Raw genomic sequence first — 25846 nt, 5'->3', positions numbered from 1 at the left:
ATGGCATTATTGATTACACTGATTACCTGTTTTGTGATTATTCTTCCTACTTTCCAGCCTTGCCAGATCCCTGATGACTCTGTGGCTGCCAGCTGTCTGGGACGTATCATGATTGAAGGTTTCTTTGCCATTCATAAAGATACTGTCCTCAGAAGACTATCCCAGACGACCAGAAATCCAGAAGAATGTTGGGTGAGTAAAGCCTTAAAGAAAACAATTAGATTTCAAGATTATACAGTGAGACTAGGTATATGTTGATTTGTATTGACATCTAACTTGTTTTTATAAAAGTTAAACTCATATTTTTAAGTTGTGCATAGTCTTGCAATGCTTTCTTAAAAGAGAGAAATATCAGTGCTATGTTTATAACTAACTTCCAAGTGCAGAGGCAATGAATGCTTTTCATTAATATATTTACATGGATTTTGCCTAAAAAAAAAAATCCCTGAAGTCAATTGAGAAAACCAGTAAGAAGACACTGCAGCCTGTCCACCACAAGCATACATAGCACATTTCCATTTCTATCATCCACAACATACACTTTGTCTTAAACATGTATCTATTATTTCTTTGTCTGAAATAGACTACATTTAAAATTTTTCTCTATGCTAACATTTTTGTCAACAGTGTATTCATTTCCTTCTTTTTAAAAATTATTTTATATTTATTTTTAATTAAAGTTTATTGGAGTGACAATTGTTAGTAAATTTCATGTGTACAATTCTGTAGTGTATTATCTATAGCTCACTGTGTGTTTGCCATCCAGAGTCAGACCTCCTTCCATCACCATATATTTGACCCCGTTTACCCTCTTCTAGGACCCCCACCAACCCTCTGGTAACTACTAAACTATTGTCTGCATCTATGAGTTTTTGTTTCTTCATTTGTTTGTCTTTTTCTTTTGTTGTTTTCAGTTTTATATACCACATATAAGTGAAATCGTATGGTTCTCAACTTTTTCTGTCTGACTTATTTTGCTCAGCATAATTATCTCAAGATTCATCTCTGTTGTTGCAAATGGTACTATTTTATCTTTTCTTATGGCAGAATACTACTCCATTGTATATATATACCACTTCTTTATCCATTCATCTATCAAAGGTCACTTTCGTTGTTTCCATGTCTTGGCCATCGCATATAAAGCTGCAATGAACATTGGAGCACATATATCTTTATGGATAAATGTTTTCAGATTTATTTGGCAGATACCCAGGAGAGGGATTGTTGGGTCATATGGTAATTCTATTCTTAATTTTTTGATGGACCTCCACACTGCCTTCCATAACGGCTGCACCAGTCTGCATTCCCACCAACAGTGTATAAGGATTCCTTTTTCTCCACAGCCTCTCCAACACTTGTTACTATTTGTCTTGTTGATGATAGCCATTCTATCTGGGGTGAGGTGATATCTCATTGTGGTTTTTATTTGCATTTCTCTGATGAGTGACGTTGAGCATTTTTGCATATGTTATTGGCCGTTTGTTTGTCCTCTTTGGAGAAATGTCTCTTCAGGTCCTCTGCCCATTTTTTTTTTTTTTTGGATTGTTTGTTTTTTTGTTGTTGAGTTGTATGAGTTCCTTATATATTTTGGATATTAGCCCTTTATCAGGGCGTTGTTTGCAAAAATCTTCTCCCATTCGGTTGGTTGCCTCTTTATTTTGCCAATGGTTTCTTTTGCTGTGCAGAAGCTTTGATAGTTTGATATAGTACCATTCATTTATTTTAGCTTTTACTTCCCTTACCTTTAGAGTCAAATTCATAAAATGCTCTTTGAACCCAAGGTACATAAGTTTAGTACAGGTGTTTTCTTCTATGCAGTTTATTGTTTTAGGTCTTATGTTTAGATCTTTGATCCATTTTGAGTTAATTTTGGTACATGGTGACAGATAGCAGTCTAGTTTCATTCTTTTGCACGTAGCTTTCCAATTCTCCTAGCACCATTTATGTATGTTTTTGGCTTCTTTGTCAAAAATTATCTGTCCATATTTATGTGGGTTTATTTCTGGGTTCTCAATTCTATTCCATTGGTCTTCTGCCAGTACCATACTGTTTTGATTATTGTTGCCCTGTAGTACAACCTGAAGTCAGGGAGTGTGATACCTCCAGCATTGTTCTTTTTTCTTAGGATTGCTTTGGCTATTCGGGGTCTTTTGTGGTTCCATACAAATCTGATGATATTTTGTTCTATTGCTTTAAAAAATGCCATTGGGATTTTGATGGGTATATTTATTTTTATTTAAATGTAATATACAGATTAAGTTTCTTTCTAATTTTTAAATTTTTTTTATATTAGTTTCAGGTGTATCATTTCCTTCTTAAAAGAATCTAATTCTTTTATGATAAATTAAGGCCCTACATCAACTCAAACTGTTCCTTCTTTGATGAGCTCTTTACATTGTAAAAGCTTTTTTATTAGAGAAAAGACATTTGGCACAGTGTAGTATGGAAAAGTAAAGTTGGGTAGAGGATGTTACAAATGGCTTTTCTTTAAGGGGAGCAGGATATTTGAATTCCAAATTCAGTTTGGGGACAAACTAATTTTATACACTATGCAAATCACTTAAACTCTTTGAGTTCCAGTTCCTAATGTTCTCATCTGTAAAATAAGGGGCCTGGATAACCTCTAAGTACACAGGTGGCTTCAGCTTCTGTTGCTATGGCAATGTGATCCTGATTTCTATCTTGATGTTTTTATGTGCAAATTTAATCTCCTCTTGTCTCCTCCCTGTTTTTCTTTCTCTATCAAAAAGTATTCAATATTGTATACCAACTATACTTAAATTTAAAAGACAGTATTTACCACCCCCTCTAAGAATGCTTTCTGATAAAATGTGATCTCACATCACACTGAGATTCCTTCCTGGCATTCTACCCAGAAGTTGGTCATGTTGAGCTACTGTCATCATAATTGTTGATCATCAGGAATACCAGGGAATGCCCCAAAATAATTCATGAAGATTTTTAGAGCACTAAATTGGTACCTAAAGAATGATGGCAGATTTGAGGCCCAGAATTGTAGGCCAGCAATTAATGAAGGAAAACACTAAAGAACCATTTGATCTAATAAGCAAATTTATTCTGGGAAGTAATCACTAAACTGAACATCCTTTCACCTTATTGTCATTCGTTGAGAGAAATAGTATTCATTCAACAATAAATAACTATTTTTTAAATGCCTACATTACCTCGGCCCAATTCTAGGCACTGAAAATCCTGAGGTGAGTACACCAAAAAGGTTCTGACTGTCATGGAGCTAACATGCAGGGTACTCTGAAGATATTACACAATTTAATTGGCAGATAATCTATTACTTTAACCTTTCTCTCTTCTTTGTGCCTTTATTTAAATTAAAAACTTAATGGTAATTTACCAAACTTCACATTTAGATAGTCCACAATGACAAATAGTATTACTCAAACAGTTTTATTTATCATAACTCAATGAAGTAAAAGGAAATTTTAGAATATTAAAACACTGAACAATAATATCCCTCCTTTATTCATTTAAAAACATTATTGAACCCTTACTATGGTTTAGCCTCTGTTTATAATGTTCTGTATACATCAGTGGATGAAATAAACTTAACAGTAAATCAATACAAAGAACTCACTGCTCTGGGAAAATCACAAATCTAAAAGTCAATTGGAAAAGTCCTCTAAAAGAGAAAATGGCTATGACTTAGAACTAAAACTGTGTACTTTTATCTAGGAGAAGGCTACTGGACTTTTATTCAGAGCCCATTTTATATGTACTTTTTAATGAGCCTTATTACTCTAGATTTCAACCACAACAGATTAAAATCACAAAAGTAAAAGATGGGCTAGTGAGTGTAACAAGCAAGTGCTTACACAGAAGTAAAATGTTGACATTTAATTACAAAAAGGAACAAAAATCAAACACATCTTCATACTGCAGAATACTAACTTGAGTGTTCAAAGTTATCCCAACATTCCTTAAGAAAAGGTTAAATCCTGTTCCATAAAATCCATTTGAGAAACTGTGTGTTTCTATATACACTTAGAAATGTTTCCATCAAAAATTATTTTTAAATAAATAAAGTTTAGACCCATCAAGAGGTAAGCTTCAGTGATCCAGAAATTATCTATTGTAAGGCAGAGAGGTGGATAAAATGAGATATCATCATGTCTGTTGAAGAGATATATTCTGATTTCAAAAAACACTTGTTTCTCAACAGCTTTGAAATATCAAATTTTCTTCAAACTCTTGCTATGATACACAGCATCGAGATGATCAATAATTCAACACTATTATCTGCAGTCAAACGGGGGTATGAAATCTGTGACACTTTTACACAAGACACAGTGGCAATGGCAACTGCTCTGAGGTTTCTTCCTAAGTTCAACTGCTCCAGAGAAACTGTAGAGTATAAGTGTGACTATTCCAGCTACATGCCAAGGGTTAAGGCTGTCGTCGGGGCTGGCTACTCAGAAATAAGCACGGCTGTCTCCAGGATGTTGAATTTACAGCTCATGCCATAGGTAAATTTTGTTCTATTTCCATAAATTGGTTTTGATTATTCTTTATTATGAAAGGACCAGGGTAACCTGGGAAACTAGTTAGGGAGTTGGTTTTACCTTAACTTTCCTTTCTCTTCAGTCAAAGGATGTGCACTATTATAGATCAGATAATAGACAAAGCACTAAGGGAGTAGTTACTCTTCAATCTGTTGTGTCTAGTTTCTGATGGTTTTCAGCATGATTTGGATCGGATACAAACTTCTGAGGATCTCTACCGCCTTGTTTCCTATTATAACATAAGTCAGGTACTATGAAGAAAACAGAAGAGAGAATGAAGAGTAAAGGAGAATGGAGGTCAAAGACTTCTTGAGGAGGTGCTGTTTAGCTTAAAATTTGAAGGAGAAGGGGCAGCCAAGAGAAGACGGGGGCCAGGGGGACAGCATCTAGGCTGAAAAAAGCAGCAAGTGCAAAGTTGAAATGTCCAAAGAATAACAAAAAGATTAATAGGGCTAAATCAGTTGACCAGAAAGGAGCATGGTAAGTGAGCATTTATACAGATACACAAAGGCCAGGTCATGTAGCATCTCATAAGCTGTGGTATGACTTACATTTGTTCTGAGTATGACGAGAAAACTTTGAGCCGAAACTGTGGAACTACGTATCTCCCTGTGATGCAAGTCAATAACTAGGAAGTAAGCAAAAAGATCTCTGAAAGACCAAAAGAGATTTTAGAGAGCCCTGCACTAAGTTCTTGCATATTGCTCAGAGTCAAACAAGTCTCATTGGCTTTCATTTTGAGCTATTTACCTTCAGATCACAGCACTCTGTAACTAAGTAGGTCACTGCTTTCTAAATTCAAGGAAGATTAGAAGCCAAAAGTTAGAAAATAAAAAGGCTTGTAGTCAGATTATCAAGAAATGACCATCTGACAGAAGTGAACAAATAGAAAAAATATATAATAAATGTTCATAAGAATTCAAAATATATAACTCCCTGGAGCTGTAGAAAATGAATTCTTATGCCCATGAAAGACACAAGAGTTCTATTATGTTGTAGCCTAGTGAAGTTGATAATGAAAAGTTTAAACCCAAAATGATAAAACAACAGAATTATTCCCCCAAATATCTGAGATAAGTGTAATGCTATGTGTAATGCTAGTTAGGAGACAAGTAAGAAAAGTAGACCGTTTTTGACAATGATTGCTTAGTGTAGAAATGTAATTTCCATGACAGACAACACAAAAGTAAAGGAGACCCTGCACGGACACTGACTTTATAGAAGCCCAGCTTTTACAACACAGGTGGGCATGGCAATGTCCGGTACTAGGAAAGGAACGAAGGTTTAGTGGAGGTCCACCAAGTGCTAATATCCATTTAAATTTAAAAAAAAATTCACTGAGCAAGTGACATGGTGCAACTGCAGCTGTTGAAGGTAATAATTCTCCTTAGAATAAAATCACCAAAGCCATAACTCATTCAAAACTTTCACACATTAGACAGGACTCCGCAAATGCTAATGCTTCTTTGATGAGATCAACAATCAGAAAACTAGCCTGCAGACCAAATGTGGCTCTCAAGTTCTTAAGCTGTTGAGCTAAGAATTATTTTTATATATTTTTTAAGTTTGTAACCAAAAAACTATGACAAAGACAATATGTGGCCAACAAAGCTTAAAATATTTTATATCTGGTCCTTTACAGAAAAATTTTGCTGACCCCTGCACTGAATGATTATTTGGCTGGATGATTTATTTGATATAAAATAAAAATCACCAAAGTTGTAAATTAGACAAAATTTTGAACATACTAGGTGTCCCAAAATGCATTTTGCTTATTTGACTGGCTGTGTTTTTCCTATATTTATCCATAAGTATTTAAATAATATCCACTGTTGTACCTGGTCTGAGATATAAGATAGATATAGATGGATAAGGAAGTATAGATGGAGATATATGATGGAGCCTGAACCCTCAAAGGGCTTGTACTGTACGCAATATGAAATGATTGAAGAGCAATGCCTCTAAACCATCACCAGGCACAAAATCTCATTACTTAAGCTATTTGTAAAGTAGGAGTTTATTGAAAGGAAAGGATGGAAAGGACCAGAAAATTTAGGAAAAGTTTATGATAACTCACAGACATCAAAGAGAGGAACATGTGCTATGAACAGCCACCTAAAGTTCGTCAACACCATAACTAAAAGATTCTGTCAATTTCCAGGTGAGTTACGAATCAACTGCAGAAATCCTAAGTGACAAAATTCTCTTTCCTTCATTTTTACGGACTGTGCCTGGTGACTTCTATCAGACTAAAGCAATGGCCCACCCGATTCAGAAATCTGGATGGAACTGGATTGGCATCATAACCACAGATGATGACTATGGACAAATGGCTGTTAACACATTTGCAATTCACACCATGGCAAATAATGTGTACATAGCCTTCAAAGAAGTTCTCTCAGCCTTCCTCTCAGATAATATCATCGAAGTCAGGATCAATCAGACACTTGAGAAAATCATAGCAGAAGCCACGTTAATGTCATTGTGGTATTTCTGAGGCAATTCCATGTTTTCAACTCTTCAGCAAAGCTATTGAAAGGAATATAAATAAGGTCTGGATTGCTAGTGATAATTGGTCAATAGCCACCAAGATTACTACCATTCCTGATGTCAAAAGGATTGGCAAAGTTGTAGGGTTTACCTTCAGAAAAGGGAACGTGTCCTCTTTCCAGTCCTTTCTTCAAAATCTGCATAGGTTTCCCAGTGACAATAACAAACCCTTAAATGGATATGCTTTGCTCTTGTCTGCATGTGCATATGTTGAGGACAGTGATTTGAGTCAATGCATTTGGAATCATTCTCAGGAGACTTTAGCCTACCAGGCTAACAAGGATATAGAAAGGAAATTTTCCCTGAGAAATGATTTGCTGTGGGATTACATTGAACCAGGGCTTGTTCACAGTATTCAGCTTGCCGTGTTTGCCCTTGGCTATGCCCTTTGGATCTGTGCCAAGTTCGAGACTGTCAGAACACCAGTGCCTTTCAACCATGAGAGGTGCTAGCTCATACATCCAAGAAAATTCCCCTACCATCATTGTATCCTTCTCTTTATTGTTTTAATTTGCAAAGAGTTGTATGAACAGCTCTTAAAACTATTCTTTTTATAAGTAGACACCTTCAGTGTTTGAATAACCTGCATTCCTATTATTTCTCTGTTCTTGAGGATAATAGAGCTGTTATTTTACTTTCACCTCCTACTCTGACCCACCAAAATTGTGTTCTTTTATTTTTCAAGAAGAGTCTATTGATAGTGCTGTTTTCCTTGAGTCTATGGCTTTGTAGCTGATCTTAGAGTTTCTAGTTTTCATATGGATTATCTCTTTTAATGCTCTTAACACACACAAGAGCAGCATGGTTAATGATTCTTTTTATTATTACTAAATATTTTGGATGAGAAAGCTAAAGCTAGGAAATGCCAGAAATATGAATCTAGTCTGGGTCTTCTGGCTCCATACCCTTTACTTTTCATGGTGTCTCTGGTGGTTTATAATCCCAAAGACTCCAGTTAGGACTATTACTTACGGCTGTCTCCCTAGAACTCCAGTCTTCTTCAAATGATTGTTGTTTGGTCAATCATAACATTTCCTACTATATCTCTCTTTAAAAGGAATCACTAATTGTGTGTAAAAGAAGTCTCTCACTTTCTCTTGTTTGATTACTTTGTAGAAACTCAAAGCTTAATGTGGCCCTGTTTAGTGAAAAATGTCTATTGTATTTTTTTTAATAATGCCCATGAACAAGGCATTTAAAAGCAAATTGCTGCTTTATATGATGGTAAATTTTACTCATCAAAACCAAATTCCTCAATAATGTGTATTTAAAGCCAAACTTATCTGTCGTGAGACAGAATGATGTTCCAAAAATATATTTGTTTTAAATCTGTAAGAGAAAAGAGCATGAAAGGGAGTAAGATTTAATTCTTCTGATCTTACAAGTGGATATACAAGACAGGTTATTTCTACTTTTTTAATTTTTATTTTAAACACCCACAAACGCAAGCTGTAAGATTGGAAGTGATCAGCTTACATTTGGGTGGATCACGTGATGGTCAGAGGGTGTTTTTATGCTCATTTTAAAACGAGTTTTCACTTGGTAAATGCAAAGCACAAAACCTAATGAAGAGGTAAGACTGGAGATTAGGATTTTTTTTTAAATTAAAACTCTTTTAGAATATATATAGATATTTATATGTCTTGTGATTTTAAGGTGCCTGTTTGAAAGTCTACTCTTTGTAGTATAAAACTTTTAATGAGGGATTGGTAAAAACTAAATTAAGTGGACCACTATAATGAAACCACAACATGGTATTTTAGAAATCAGAGATTGAGAAAGTGTATGGAAAGAAAATAGACCATCATAGAGACAGACAGGATAAAGGGGAGGAGATATGATGAGCTTCATAAAGAAAGAAATAAAATAGCAAGATCTAGTTATCCTCTAAAGATTTGGGAAAGTATTTTAAATCAGGAATAAATCTCAAACATTCTGATGAAAAGACTCAAGAAAGTATAATCTAAGCAGAGTCTGCTAAACGTTTTATTTAAACACAGAAGCCTAGGGTCATTCTTTATGTCCCTTGGAGCCTGTTTATCTAGAAACAAACAGAAACAGATTGGAAAGGAGGAACAGGGGAGTGACTTGCTCCTTTGATCATGCTGTGAGTGAGCTAAGTCTGTGCCACGTTCAGTAGGACAGATAATGCAAACAATTTTATCTTTTTATGAAGGAATCTCTGTGGACATTAAATTTAAAATATCAGCAACATTTAGGCTTAATAATCAAAGATACATTCCTAAAGATTATTTTGTCCCCTGGCAAAATTCACTAATATTTAAATGATAGATTCTGAATGATTTTAGATCCAAAACTCTTTAAAGGAGATGGTTTTCCCCAATATTTGAGGACAGTCCTTACTTAGGCTTCACACTTGGTGATAATTGTGACAGGGACAGTACGACCAGTAATTTCGGTATTCTTTTTTCTTTTCATTTACCTCTGATGATATTCTAAAAATATTATAGAAACTAAGACAGTTTTCTCCCTAAAGGAGTCATCTGTCTAGTGAGGTATATAATCAATTAGGGGGCTGACTATAATGCAGGATGATGTATTACAATATTTCATAAATACAAGATAGCAGAGAGGCACATAATTGAGGCAAACTAATCCAGTATTAGTAATTCAGAGAACATTCTCCAAAGATCATGACATCTATAGTGAATATGATGGATGGGTTAGAATTTATCCAGGCGGAAATTCTCCAGCAACATCCCAGAAGGGGGAGAAAACATGGCATTTTGAGGGAGCAGAAAATAGTACCATTCCCCTCTTCCTCCTTTCCAATCTGTTTCTGTTTGTTTCTATATAAACAGGCTCGCAGAGACATAAAGAATGACCGTAGGCTTCTAGTGTTTAAATAAAACATTTAGCAGAATTGGAGGGGAAACTAGACGCAAATGAGACTGGTGGGTTTAGTAAAGGATCCATCATTAGGGCCATATCAATTAGAGCATCTCAAACTTTGACGTGCAATTGAGTTGTCTTGGAATCTTATTATCATGCAGATGCTAATTCAGTACAGTTTTGGGGGCCTAGGGGGACAACATGAAAGTCTGTACTCCTACCAAGCTCTCAGGTGATGCTGATAACTGCTGGTACAGGACCATCCTTCAAACAGAAATTCTGCAAACTGTGTTGAAAGATTTGGGCTTGGTAGAGCAAAGAGGAGCCAATTAAAGATAGGTTTAGACAGGAGAGTGATGTGATCTGTTTTCCAGTATGGAAATAGCATTCTCACTGCAGTGCACATTGACTAGCAGGAGACAGGACTACAGGGAGAAAGACCAACTTGGTAATCCAAGCATAAGATAAGAATGCCTTGTACAGCAGGTGTGACACTAAGGATGGAGAGACATATACATGGATATTTAAAAGGATGAAGAGCATTTGGACACAGATTGGATGTAAAGATAACAGACAGAAGCAAGACTATTGCAAACGGTTCAAAAATTTGGGCAACTGGTTGCATTTTATGAGATGGAAACAGAGAAAATGGCGATCTGGTGGGAAGAGAAAATATTAAGCATTTGATTTTGGAGATGTTGAATTTGAAGAACATATGAGACAACCTACTGTAGCGATGGTCAAATATTAGTCCAGAAGTCAAAAGAGACATGTTCCAAGAAGAGAATGAGTTTGGAGTGGTAGGGAAAATACTGATTAAACATTTTTAAGGCCTACTGTACTAGGCACTGACATACATCATCTCTCATCTTCATAAATTGTTGTATATCCACAGGACTTATATTCTTTATACTTCATTCTAAAGAAGTGACAAGAGGAAGTGTTACTGGTGGCTGACTACAGCAGTTTAGAGAGGGAAGGGACCTGGCCCAGGGTCACCTAGGGTCTGGCCCAGGGTCACTCACGTAGTAAGCAGTAAAACTATCCCAGCTTTAGTCTAGTAGGCTTTTTGTTACACCACAGAAAACCTCCCAAAAGAAAAAAAAACATAGGTTGGGTACCAGAGATGCAAGGCTGCTTCCTCTGCTACTCCCTAATTTACTCACATAGATCCCTCTTTTTATGAGCACAGCTTACTTATGGAGACATAGTGGACATCAGAGCAGTTAGGGAAATGGAAAGCAACATCCCATACCAGCTTAACTGGTGTGGTGCCCTGGCCTTTTGTTCTCAAAAACAGGTTATTACCATACAGAGGTGAATTATCTAATAATGAAATGCAAATCCTGCTCTCTAACTTTTGTAGTGTCAATTCATAGTAAATTTCAGTCTCAATGAAAAATAAATAAATAATCGATGGGAAAAGAATTTAGTAGCTTAATGACTGGAGCATTAATGTTCAAAATTTACCCTAATACAGAGCAAATGTTCTGTCGTATTTAACAAGTAATGAATGCCCTGTTTTATTTGCCTCCACCCTCTTTCCTGTAAGAACAAGCATAGAGTCGCACTAGTTTATTTACATCACACAATGTTATCATTATTTACAGAACATATATGTGTCAGAACTTTACCCTGTGAGACCTAATTAAATGCAGGAAAAAAACGGGTGGATTTATAGTTCAAACACAAGAGTAGACGACGATATGCTCTCTAAAGAACTGAATTACTGGGGCTTATTGTGTGTGTATTGCTTAAGGGAAGAACAGAAGAAAACTCAATATATAGGTACAGGTGGGACTATTGACAGTAAGCCCTCACTTATTCTTTTATTTTTGTTACCTCCATTTTTTCTCTTCCAACAATTGGTAGAATAAGTTTTGCTTTTCGGTTTTTTTTTCTGATTAATTCCACAATGTCAGAATTAATATCCTTTAATGTAATACTAATTAACTTACAATCGTTAAACTATGAAATCTGTAGGGGTGTATAATAAATTCAATACACTTAGAGATTTTACTAATATGACATTTGGTCATTGACATGACTATGGTAGCTAATATATTTACTTTAAAATGTACCCTGATTTTCTTATATTCTCTTGACAAAATAATAATAATACTAATAATAAAAGAAAGAAATATTCATCACAGATTAACAGAGAAGGAATAGAGTAATTCTATTCAAATGAAATAATTTTTGCTGCATTCCATAGATTTTGCACCCAATAAAAGCCACGTGGCATCATAGATCTAGATAATGGCTGGGCTTCGTGTGTTCACAGAGTTTACTTAGCCATGACTATGCATCAAGTTAATGGTGAAGCCAGAATTGCAATCTGTTTTCCTCCCTTCTAGTCTTCCTCTGCATCACAAGCTCAGTATGGCTGCCTCATTTGTCAGTAAAACATTTTCTGTCCTGTGTACACAAGTTCTCACTACGTAAATTGGGTAACAAGACAAGTAATTTTCATTACATTTCTATCGTCTCTAGTTTAAAAAATCATTTTATTAATTTTTTTTTTTTTCCTTTTATTAGCATTTATTTGATGTTGAATTTACTCCCGGGCCATAAGTTTTTGTTTCTTCAGTTTCTTCTAGGAGATCTTCTTCTTCTGAGCAACCTCCTCTTCTGGTTTCGGAACAATTTGTTCTTTTTCAGTGAGGATCATCTCAATGTGGCAGGGAGAGTTCATGTATGGGTTAATCCGCCCGTGAGCTCTGTAAGTTCTGCGCCGCATCTTGGGAGCTTTGTTCACTTGGATGTGCTCGATGACCAGAGAGTCTACATCTAAGCCCTTAAGTTCAGCATTACTCTCTGCATTTTTAAGCATGTGCAGTAAAAATTCTGCACTCTTTTTGGGCCAACGACCTTGTGTCCAACCCCACTGTTTGGCCTGGGCACATCTCCCAACTCCACCATTGTAACGACGGAATGGCACACACTGCTTTTATAACGTGACATCCTTTAAATACTTGGTGGCTTTTCGGATATGCATCCCCTTGATGGCCTGCGCAGTTTCATGAGTGTTCTTAAAATGAACCCGCAGATTTGAACCTCTCGATTTACATGATTTTGTAGGGTTCTCTGGGTCAAGCGAATAGCGAACCATTTTCAGAGGTCACCTCAGGCCGCTTTCGGGAAAAGCCATTTTATTAATTTAATTAGCAATATAATTTAGAGGTCATTTTACTATGCACTCAATCACTGAAGAAGACTTGAAAACCGTTGGAGATAATAAGATCCTCACCTTCCACTGAATGAGTAACGAAGTATTGACTTAGGAGGTGGACACTAGCAGTTCCCTTACTTAGGCCTCCCAACAAAAGTTCCCTAGTGGGAACATTTCTCAATACACACCCAGGAACAGAGCACTGTTGTTACTGGACTGTCTCCCAAGTTTGTAGCTCTGTTCCCTCAGCCTTTACTTCGGGGATGGTGAGCACTGGCTTGGATTGCCCACTCATACTGGGCCGAGAATCAGTCCCGATTGACACTAGAAGGGAAGACTTCCATAGCTCCAGATGGCACATTGGTGATTACGTTTCGGTGAGAAGGAAACAACAATGAAGAGATTTTTTAAATTAAGATATTATATGGTGTAATAGAAAGACCCCACATTGAAAGTTAAGATATGTGTCCTCAGATAAGTCCCTTCACTGAGTTGTTATTGAGTAAAAGGATATCACAGATTTGAGTATTATCAAGTAATATATGAATGTCAGTTGACATTATTAGTTGATAGACTCAAAACATTTTTATTTATTTGCACATTGTCCCTATTAGCTAATAACAGGTATTAACAGGCATTAATCCAAATTTTATGAACCCTTAATCTGTGCCAGATACCAGGCTAAACTCTTTATATTCCTAATTACATTTGATCCTTCCCGTAACCCTATAAAGTAGGTTTCATTTGTCTCATCTTACAGACGGGGAAGCTGAGGTCTAGAAAGAAATTGTAACTTTCAAGATCACACCATTAATGAGATATGCAACCAGAATTAGAACCTAGAGCCCCAGATAACCCATTTTGAAATTCTGCAATGTGGAAAAATTAACATGCTCAGATTTCAATTTTATGGGCAGAGAAGCTACCCTCCAAAATATTAACTTGCTTTCTCAATTTCACAGAGCAAGACTTTAGCAGAAATGAGGCTAGAATTCTCATTGTTCCTGCATAGTTAAGAACTTTATCAACTACATACCATACTCACTGAACCAGAATGGCCGTTTTGCATTTTTAAATGATATTACTTGGAAGTCAGTGTTATAATTGAGAAAATGAATACACTTACAATATTTTTATTAGTGTTCAGTATTTTATTAATTTTTGTAGTTACTTGATGTACTGAAAAATGTGACATTCACTGACGGAGGGAATTCATTTCATTTTGATGCCCATTGGCTATGAATACTGGATATGATGTTGTGCTCTGGAAGGAGATCCACGGCACCTGTATATGACCAAGATGGCACAATATGATCTGGAGAATGAAGCCTTTATCATCATAGACCAGGAAACAAAAAATGAGTTCAGGAATCTTAAGGTAATTGTGTTGTAGGCTGCTTTGTAGCATTCAAATCAATCGGTACCTCAACTGCAAAAGTCCTTGACCCCATCAGGACTTCCAGGGATCCTAGTACCTGTTCACTGTCCCTAACTTGCTTCCTTAGATTCCATCATCAACTTGTATTTCACTTCCTCGTACACACCCTCAAATCCTTTGCCCCGCAACCGTCCCCCACCTTAGACATACTCATTCATCCAAAGCAATATCCTAGTTAAATTAAACTCTCTGCCTCATCAATGTAGCCCTCAGGTAGCTGAACTTGACAAAAAGAAAAAAAAGAAAACATGACCTTGCTGACTGTTCTCACTTTAAATTCATGATCTCTAACCTCCAGTGGGCCCGAATGCTGCTGGGCAATCAGACTATTACCCTAGTCCATTAACTTGCCCACTTACCTAGATGGTTATTTTACGCTTTCTTTTCTGACTCCAACACATTTTTCCCATCATCACTTTCAGTTGATCCTGCTTCCTATTTCACTAACAAAACTGAAAAAAATCAGAAGAAAACGCCAGTGTTCCCCTGCCACCACATCTGTGCCTGTGTCCCTACCGTCCATCCGGCACTGTGGATGGACTGTGTGTGCTTCTAGCCAAGGTGAGCTCCTCCACTTCACATCTAGATCCCAACCCCTTTCACTTACTCAAGGATTTTGCTCTGACAATTCTCCACTCTCTCCTTTATCCTCAAATATGTTCCCTTCTGGGTTTTCTACATGATGATATAAATGTGCTGTTATTTCTCCCATCTTAAAGAAAAATAAAAGGAAGAAAGAAACTCCATTGATCCCCCACTTCCCCTTCCATTCCTCTATTTCTCTTTACAGCAAAACTCTTTGAAAATCTTGAATATATTCACTGGCCCAAATTTCTCCCCTTCTAGAATTATCTTGAACTCTTTAATCCATCAAAATTATTTCCGTCTAGTTCCCCAATGTTAATAAATCCAAACATCGTTTTACTTTGCTTACTTGTTAGTTAGTCTCCCCTCCATGAAATGCTATCTTCATTTGCTTGCTCGACACCACACTCCCTCGATTTTCTTTTTCTGTTTCTGGCTACTGCTCCTCAATCTCGTTTGTTGATTCCTCCTCCTTTCCACTGCCTATAAATATTGGTGAGCCCAGATCTCAGAACTACTCTTTTTTTTTTTTTTTGTCCACACTTTTCCTTAGTGGTCTTATCCAGGCTCTCGGATTTAAACAATGTTGTTACCTAGAAACCAAATGATTCCGAGATTTTTCTCTTCAGAATTTCAACCCAAATAAATATACACTTGCCTAATTGATATCTGTACCTAGTTGTCCAATAGTTATCTAAACTGATTATCTCCAATTGAGCTCCCAAACTTTTTCCCATCTCAGTAAATGGCAACTCCCTTCTCCTAGTTGCTCATGGCAAAACCTGGTGGGATCCTTCACTTCTCTTTCTGTCATGCTTCATAATTAATCTAAGTTTTACTTTCAAAATGGGTCCAGAAGCTGACAATGTTTGTCTTCTACTCTGTTGCTGCCACTCTACTCCAAGCTACAATTACCTCTCAACCAGATTAAGACAGTAGGTTTTTAACTGCTCTTTGCTTCCACTCTTAACCCCTTCAGTCTGTTCTTAAAACAATAGCCATGGTAATGCTGTAAAATATAATACTCTGCCCAGAACCCTCCCTAAACATGTTATTTCTCTCAATGTCTTTAAAAAAAGCCTTACATGACCTGACACCAGTACCTCCTGACCTTATCACCTACTAATCCCCCTTACTCTCACCCCTTTTTACTACCCTGCAGGCTTTCTTGATCTTTTACACACGCCTTCCCTTCTCCTAGTTCAAGGCCTTTCACCTGCTGTTTCCTTTGCCTGTAATAATCTTCTGCGATATCCACGTGGTTCACTTTCTTACTTCCTTTCTGTCTTTCCTAAAACATCACTATCTCAGGAAGGTCATCCTCTGTCACCATATTTAAAATTGCATTGTCAACCTAATACTTCTTATACATTCTCCTGCCCGTTTCTCCAGAGCACTTATCACTATGTAGCATTCTGTACATTTTGCTTATTTTTATCTTGTTTATTTCAACCTTGTCAACTAGAACTGCAGGTCTATGAAAACATGGATTTTTGTCTTTCATTTCCTGCTGTGACTCTAACAATTACAAGAGTGCCTGGCATATAATAGGCACTCAAAAAAATATGTGTTAGATGAAAGAATGAATATAGTAATGCTTTAAATCACTATCTTTATTCAATTTTCCCTAAAGCAAAATACTTTTTCCTTGAAAGATAGAAATGTAGTTATCATTCTGTGTTCTTAGACTTTCATCATCTTCATTATCATCACCACATCCTTACAAATGCCTTGTCAACTCAGCACTCTGCTAAACACAGTAACTCACACTGGATCTTTTAAACCATGCTGTGACTCATTTTCTCATTGAATACAGAGAGGATTCTCTATTATAATTTCTGCAACAAACATTGTTTTTAATTGTTACCAAGACTTATCTCCAGACTTTGTATGAGAGACACTCAATGAGGGGGAGGTGATATGATCACAAATGAGTGAGTGGGTCTTTTAGTGACTAAATGCAAGAGGACGATCACAAAGAAAGAGACAAGTTTTCCTTTCTGATGGAAACACCCATAAACACTTCAAAAAGGTAGTAGAAACCAATAATATCTGAGATCAATTAGGTCAGATTCCATTTGCCAATATGCAGCTAGCTGGGGTATAGCATTTCTGGTAAGTCACCAAAATTCAGAGTCTAAGACATTGGATAATCCTAAATCTATTGATATCCCAAAGTTATCAATACTGGACTTTAGAATGTCTTTGCTATGTCTTATGTGGTGGAGGGAAAGGGTTGTGTTTCTGGAAAGAAATGTTTCACGTTTATCCCCTTAATGATGTCCAACTTTATCTTATAGTTAAATCCTTTTTTGTCCTCTGGGCATCCTTCAGATTAAAAGTTTTTCCTGGCGAATCCACAAGGCAGATGTCCTGAGTACTGAAAACCCAGGTCATCAATAACTCTGTTGAGAAGAAAAAAGACAGTGCTTATGGACACAGGGATATTGGCTACTTTTCTCTCTCAGCCAGTCCATTCTCATCTCCCAGAGAAAAGACTAGTTAGCTTAGTACTTAGTGCTCCAGGCTTAGGAACAGCTGTTAAGAGAACCTAGAGAATGTCTCATTTCCTCATTCTGCTTTGGCTTCCCAAGAGTAAGTGTGAGAAAATAACAGATTTATCTCACAAAATGTGCCATGAGAAAGAGACTGTGAATGGAAAAAATGACACAGCTGAAGGGAATTATTAGCTACATTGGAAGTAGAGGCTTTTATGAAAGTAGAATGCTACATGGGATTCACATTGTGATAGAAGAATTATAAACTAAATTTTCAGGATGATTTAAATATTTTTTATACATGTAGGGTGTCGTGCGGGGGACCCTGCTAGCTGCGCCATTTGTCTTGCAGGGCGGCCTGCGGGGTCTCTGCTCCCGCTCCCCCCATAAGAACGCAGGACAAGGTGAGGTCAAAAAGGAACACCCACGGAGCCATAGGTAGGGGAGTCACACCACTATATTCTCGCTGGCGGCTGGGTTGGAGACACAGGAAACAGGAGCCACACAATTCTCAACCCTCACTGCGCCGCTTGCAGGCTCAGCCACCATCTTCTTGCTAACCCCCATTTGCTGCTAGCCTAGCCACGGCAGTTATATTAGTGGCCAATGGCTCACTGGTTACAGCTGACGGCCACTAGCCACAGCTGATGGCCATTTGATCACAGTCGATGGCCATTTACTACCTGAGCCAGCACCTTTCCATGTGAGGCCGAGAGCCTGGAAACTGCTTTTTGGGGCTCTGTCCCCACATAGGGCTAATACTTTAATGGTTTTAAACTAAAATTTTTTCCATTGTTTTGTTTTTTAAGATTATACTGGACATGGTCCTTAGCATGATTAATAATCTTGTTCTAAAGAATATAAAAGCCTAATAATTTACTATTTTCTTATATAGTTGAACTCCTTAAACAGCACATGATTGGGAATTTCCAAACAATCATTTCCTTCTTTAAGTCCACTACTACACATTTCTCCCTCTGATAGGGGCTTTTTGAAAGAGCTAATTTCCCTTATTTGCTTATAGAATTTATTAATACGACAAAAACTGTGTTCTTCCTAAAGCAGTCTCACAATCTGAAATATTTCTGTTTTTTTAGACTTGTTCACATTCCTCCAGCTGACAAAACAATTTTATTATGCTCTAAAAAAAGACCAAAATACTATTTACTAAAAATATCTTTAAATTAAGTCAAAGTTAATTAGGATAAATCTTTTTAAAAATCTATTTGGGATTTTGCATTTTGAAGCATATTCAGTCCAAATGTTCCAAGGAATACAGTCCTGGGCAAATGAAGAAAACCACAAGAAGTCAACATATCTGCTGCCATGAATGTGTGAACTGTCCTGAAAATCACTACAGTAATCAGACAGGTAATTACAGTCATTATACATGTACAGCGACACACACCTAAAACATATCTCTTAGGCTGATTTTTTTTCCCCATGAATCCTATTTTGTTTGTTTTTTTTTTTGTTTTTTTTTCATTTGGAAAAAAAGAGCATCTCCTGCTCCTGCTGGATTAAATTCCAGTGAGATTTCATTTTATCGTGGAATTTGTTCTATTTTATTAGCAGACATGCAACCAATAAATAATAACTTTACTTCCAAGAGAAAAATTGTCATGCAGAGACTCACCAGCACCATACCCTGCTCGCTGCTCCATGTGTCATGCAGGGTCTCTGGTCCCGCTCCCCGCACAAGAACACAGGACATGGTGAGGCCAAGGAAAACCAACGGAGCCATAGACAGGGGAGTCATACTGCTATATTCTCACTGGCGGCTGGGTTGGAGACACAGGAGGCAGACATCCACCAGTTCCCCAAGGAGAGGTCTTCCTACACCACAGTCTTGCTGGTGGCTGGGTGAGACACAGGAAGTAGGATCCAAACGATCTGAAATCCGCCATCTGCGCTTGCTAAGCGCACTTCTTAGCCGCATTCCGCAGTCTGCTTCTCTGCCTGTCAACCAACCAACCAACAAACTTGCTAACTGCAATCCGTGCTTGCTAGCTCGGCCACGGCAGTTATATCGGTGGCCAATGGCTAACTGGTTACAGCTGATGGCCAACTAGGCACCCGAGCCATGTACTGATGGCCATCTACTACCTGAGCCAGTACCTTTCCACGTGAGGCCGAGAGCCTGGAAACTGCTCTCTGGGACTCTGTCCCCACAAAAATGTTCTCCTCTCAACTGAATTCCTCTCCAGCACCTATTAAAACAATGAGAGTGCAATTGTTATCCACAGAGGTGTGCATACCCTGGAAATCTCATTATTCCTACCAAGAAGCAAGAATGAAGCCCAGAAAAAGAACTTTCTGTGAGACAAGGGGATGAACTGTTGAGATGTTATAACTGATTGTTTCCCAAACCTGTTAACAATTTAACAAGGCCAGAGCAAAATACACAAATTAAAGAACAGGAGTGAGGAGCTATCAGCACTTTCCCTGGTGTTAAGCCTTGTTTAAAAGCATCGTATTTCCTTGTTTATGGTAGCATTCTTATTAATCCTATAAAAGCTGAGAACTCCAGAGTCAGAATAGTGCCCAAATACTTATTCTTTTTTTCTTATTGGCTCCAAGGGGAGAAGTATCCCAGTGTAAACATTCACTATCTCAGTGAATAACATTCACTGTTATTGTTTTACCAAAATGCCATTTATCCCAACCTGAAATGGGCTGTGCTGTGTCAATAATTAGGTAATGTCGTGGGGGGGGGGCGGGGAGGGCGGGGCAGATTTTCCAGGCAAAATGGTAGCTAACGACTGTCTGCTAAGTGGGATAAATAACAACAACAAAAGAGTATGTAGCATTTGTTTGCCATAAAGATGTACAGGGGTTTTTCAAGATGCAATCTGGGTTGTTGTTTGATAATTAGGGCAAGTTGCTTCCAAGAACAAGTGTAAAAGACTGAGGACACATAGAGGAAAAGCAAAGATTTAGGATAATCAGAAAGGACAGCCTCTCCTATCTCTCTTGACATCTCCAGTGTACGGCTCACATATATAGACACAAAATGTTCGCTGAAGGAATAAAATGGCAGACACTAGGCAGTTATGGTTAAGGGAGGACAGAGAAAAATGGATATTTGTAGGGAAATAGCGTTTAGAAAGAGGAGGAGGCTGGGAAGGTAATGAAGTTTATAAACAGAAACACAAACTGACTTGGAGGTTAATGAGGAAAAGAACACAGGCACTGTCTTGCACGGACACTGGGGAGTGTCATCAAATGGAGAGGTGTTTGGACAGTCACGAGGACCCCATCAGTACGGGGTGGAATCGGGAGCAAATGCAATCACACTCCAAGAAACTCCACTCTGGCATCAATTATCAGGTGCTACCCTGCAGTCAGAATCAGCATAAATCATTTTCAAGCTTATCACTGCCTGTGTGAGAGTCTCAACTTTACTAGCCTCCTGGAGAAAAACTAAACTTTAATTCCTCATTAACTGTCATTGATCACAGCCTTATGCTATCTCACTTTTAGAGAGCTTTTAGGGTGACCCAGCCACTTTGTCTTTGCTTTTAAAAGAACGGCAGCCTTTTTTATACTATCAGCTCCCACCATAGTGGTGTCTAATTGTGTGCAATGCTCCATGCAAAGCATTTGATGTTTATTATGTCACTGAATACAGCATCTCAATGAGGCAGCATTTTTTTTTTATTTTTTTAAGAGATTTAGAAATAGACTCAGAACATTCAATTCGCGTGTTCAAGATTACAGGAATCATAAGTGATAGAGCAAGGGACTTGAGATATGTCTGGTTCCAAAGCCCTTATTCTTAACAGAGTCCCTGAACTGCCACCTATCATAGCAAGTTCATAAGAGGCTAGCATCTGTCTTGAGTATATTAATTTCCTAAAGACTCATAGTCCAGCTCTCTTTTTTCTTTCTCTTCTTTCTCTTTGCTCACCCTTCTCTCTCACTTTCTTTGGGTTCTGTGCATGATTTATTTTAATAAGCATGCACCAGTGTGAAAATTACCTATATCCATTTTGTGGTGAGGGCTATTACTGAGAAGTGTTCTATTTGCAGCATTGTGGACAATTACCTGGTTTAAATGTTTGCAATGTAACTGAATCTCTTCTTTTAGACATGGATCACTGCCTTTTATGCAACAATGAAACACACTGGACCCCTGAAAGGAGCACTGTGTGCTTTGAAAAGGAAGTACAGTATCTCAACTGGAAGGACGGGCGCACTATCCTGCTCCTGATCCTCTCCCTACCCAGAATCCTGTTTGTTCTGGCCATTGGCATAATATTTACAAGAAACCTGATCACACCTGTTGTGAAATCACCTGCGGGAAATCCTCTGTCATTTCCTCGACTTTGCCAGCACTGCCTTTTTCATTGGAGAACCACAGGACTTCACATGTAAAATCCGGCAGACGCTATTTGGTGTGAGCTTCACTCTGCATCTCCTGCATTTTGACGAAGTCTCTGAAGATTTTGCTAGCCTTTAGTTTCGTGCCCAAGTTGCAGAACTTCCCGACGTGCCTCCATAAACCGATCCCCCTTATCTTCACTTGCACAGGTATCCGGGTTGTCATTTGCCCACTTTGGGTAATCGTTGCAGCCCCTGCTGTGGAAGAGAATGTCTCCTTGCCCTTCTGGCCTTCATTTGCTTCATATTTGCCTCCAAAGGCAGGAAATTACCTGGGAATTACAATGAAGCCAAATTCACAAACATTTGGCATGCTCATTTATTTCATAGCTTGGATCACGTTCATCCCCATCTATGCTACCCCATTTAGCAAATATTTGCCAGCTGTGGAGATTATCGTTACTTTAATATCTAACTGTGGGATCCTATGTTGCACATTCTTCCCCAAATGCTATGTTATTCTTTGCAAGCAAGAGACTAACACAAAATCTGCCTTTCTCAAGATGATTTTCATACTCTTTCCACAGTGCAAGCAGCCTTCCCGTGAGTCATGCTTCACTGGACTCCAGTAACAGCAATGTCACAACAACCAATCTCAGCTCTGGAAGCACGTCTGCAGCCTGGCAGAAAAGCAAAGATCTCCAAGCATTTTCACACATATGCAAGGAAAATGCTACAAATCTGTCTAAAATTTGACCTCGAAAAAGATTTTCAAGTTTATGAATGAGTCCTTAAGAGAGGGCACATTCCAGAGTGAAATATTTCTAGGGTCTTTGCATTTAAAATGTGCATTTACTTTCTGAACAAATATATTCTATGTGTTTCTTCACTGCCACTATTTTCACCATATTTTAGTTGAACACTCCCTGTGTCCAAACACCTGTTTAATGAAGAAAATAGATTCCTCAACCTAAAACTCCTTTTATTCCTTACCACCTCCACCTGCCTCCATCTTTACTTCCTTCCTCTTAGGCATGTAGTTAAAGGTATCTCTTCTATTCAAAATTATCCATCAGTATACCAATCATTTTTATTCCATCCTCTACCACTCTTCTCAAACCTCTTTGTATCAGTTCTCTCCTTCTCTCTTGAGCATCTTACCTTCCCACCTCCACTGCTGTGTTCAGTTAAACCAGTATTGGAGCAGTTGCCACATGCCAGGTGATATACTAAATACAAAGGAACAAGAGGATCAGGGCATCATTTCTGACCTCAAAGAGCTCAATATCCAGGGGGAGACTCACCTATAGATATCTTCACTTCAGTGTGGGGGATTCTATGAATGTACAGTACCACTTTAACAGTGGCACTTTAGCCACCCTGGGGGATGACGGGAGGGTTTCAAAGAAAGCTAGAGAGAGGGTATGCTGTTTAAGTGAAGTCCCAAAAGATGAGAAAGAGGTAAAACTATTAATAATCAAATAAATTATAGAAAGCTGTTCTATATAAAGGGGGAAAGCGGGAGAAGCAGCAGAAAGTATGTTGAGAAGTGTATTCAGAGAAGTGCAGTCACTTTGGTATTACTAGAGAGGAGTCTTGTGTATGTAGAGGTTAGGCCATGAATGAATGCCAAGGGCTGGAGTTCTTTCACAAGGATCTTAGGTCTTCAGCATGTGGGTGGCCATCAAAGTATCTGGCAGAAAGATGACAGATTTCAAATCCCATTTTAGGAATGTCTCTCTGATACAGGGTGGAGGATGAAGTCTAGTTGGGAGAGGATCAGCAACTATACTAGGAATGGAAAAGAGAATATGTATATTATTCAAGCTAAATAGGAGGTAGCAATTTATTTGAAGAAGGATGAGGTATAGACTTCTAGTTTGGTTTATTGAAGGGTGACATGGTTTAGAGTAGAAGATGGAACATTGAATTTGAAGTACGTGGAGTAATTTCAAAATATATCAAGCATTCATATGAATGTAAGACTGAGCTCAGGGGGTAATAGATCAGCGCTGGTGATAAAGATTTGGATGCCATGTTCATATCACTCCCATACTTATAAAATAGATAAAGGCACAAAATACCATTGTCTCTAATCCTGAAATTCTTTTTAGCTTCCACTCCTTCTCCTTTCTTTTCACAACTTAGTGTTTGAAGGAACAGTGTCATTGACTTGGGACCCAGTAATTCTGAGCCCACCGAAATCTGGCTTCTAGTTGCACCACTCTGCTGAAATTATTCACAGAAAAGTTACCTGTGACTTTTCATCTGTCAAATTCAATGGTCATTTTTAAGCATTTATCTCCCTTGAATCTTAATGATATTTGTGGTATAATTCCTCCTCCTTGAAATTGTTCTTCATTCCCATGATATTTTAAAGCTTTCAATTAGCAAAACTCTTTAATTTGATGCAAAGGCCCTTTGGGTCTGACATCCCTGACCATTCAGTTTTGGCCTTTATTGCTGGTATGTCTTCCTCCCTTGACTCTAAAATGTGGGTATTCCACAGAGTTTCACCCTCAATCTAAATTTCTTTTCTCTCAACACACTCCCTTGCACACAATATTATCCGTCTCAACACACAATATTATCCGTCTTCATGTCTTAACTCTGACTCAAACAACTCCCAAAACCACATGGTCCAGGTCACTCTCTAACCAACTCATCTGCTTGTCCCTCTAACACTTCAAAGTCAGTATGTCTAAGATTTAATTCAGTATTTTCTTCTCCTAACTCCTCCTTGTTCTGTTTTCCATTTCTCAGCATGTTGTACCACCTTTGGGCTAGGCTGAACCCTGGAATTCATCCCATCCATCCTTGATGCCACTATTTGCTTTACCCTTCTACCTTTAATTCATCATCTGTATTATTTTCTAAGTCCTGCATTTTCTCAAAACTTCGCCATGTTCTCTACCCCTGTCACTGCTTCCTTAATCCAGGCCTGTATCACCTCTTTCATATTGTTGCAGTAACCTTCTCATTTGACTCTGGTCCCTCAATATTTCATTCTAAACATAGGGAAGATCTCAACAAACTTTCCACTCATTTCCACTAGACATATTTCTATAGTTAAAACCTCTTTGTGTTATTCAGTTGTTTTAAGGCCTGCAATAAGTCAAATGTTCTTATCCTGATTCCCAGATTCTTCAAGTCCAGCACCAACATCTACCCCTTCCTGTGTGATGCATTACCCTTGAGATATGGCCAAGTGCTGGTGATTCTCTGTACCCACGCCTCAGAGCCTGCCTCTTCTCTCTGCCTTGATGTCCTCTCCACCCCTTGTTCTCCTGGAGCACTCTAGCTAATCCACCAGACACAATTCAAGCATCTCTCCTTCTACCAAGTCTTCCTTTCTGCTTCTGTCACAGCACCTATTACACTTTATTGCATTTACTTGTTTTCGTTTATTTTGTTCAGCTAATATTTACCAAGTGTCTACTATGTGACAGGCATAATTCAATGCCTAGGGAATATAAAAATGACAAAAGACAGCCAAGTTCTCTCCTCTCAAGGAATTTACATTCTAGTGTTTTCACCATTGTGCAGTGAACAGTCACTTCTTTGGTAGCAGCTCTCTCCACTGCTCTTTCCTCTCTACCACCACTACTATCATCACCACAGTTTAGGTTCTTATGACTTTACACCTCTGTTGTTAAAAGATTCCAAATGAGTTACCTACCGCAGGAGTCCCCTTCCAATACAAAGAGCACATTACCACAGACCAATGATTCTCAAGTTAGTTCCAGTACTATCATTCTCCTATTCAGAAAAATTTAATAACCTCCGATAGCCTTCAGAATTAAGTCAAATTCTCCTATCTTGCTAGCAAGACTTTCCACACTCTTACGTCAACATGGACTGAATGTTATAAAGCAAAACAGGATATTAATCC

General features: G+C 38.0%; 1 protein-coding gene across 1 annotated transcript; it reads left to right on the top strand.

Moving 5' to 3' along the window:
* Positions 1-22737, top strand: GPRC6A (G protein-coupled receptor class C group 6 member A). Its single transcript, XM_033102715.1, is given in 17 exon segments — positions 1-134; positions 136-192; positions 4196-4499; positions 6697-7003; positions 7006-7047; positions 7050-7472; positions 7475-7530; positions 14278-14341; positions 14344-14388; positions 14391-14488; positions 18879-19002; positions 21722-21935; positions 21937-22041; positions 22043-22236; positions 22239-22315; positions 22317-22522; positions 22524-22737. Coding segments are annotated over 17 exon segments (2664 nt in total).
* Positions 22738-25846: the final 3109 nt, after the last annotated feature.

This window comes from Rhinolophus ferrumequinum, chromosome 3 (genome assembly GCF_004115265.2).
Source record: "Rhinolophus ferrumequinum isolate MPI-CBG mRhiFer1 chromosome 3, mRhiFer1_v1.p, whole genome shotgun sequence".
In the NCBI taxonomy this organism is placed as follows: Eukaryota; Metazoa; Chordata; class Mammalia; order Chiroptera; family Rhinolophidae; genus Rhinolophus; species Rhinolophus ferrumequinum.
The sequence above is the reverse complement of the archived record's forward strand: the minus strand, read 5'-3'. Positions and strand labels throughout refer to the sequence as shown.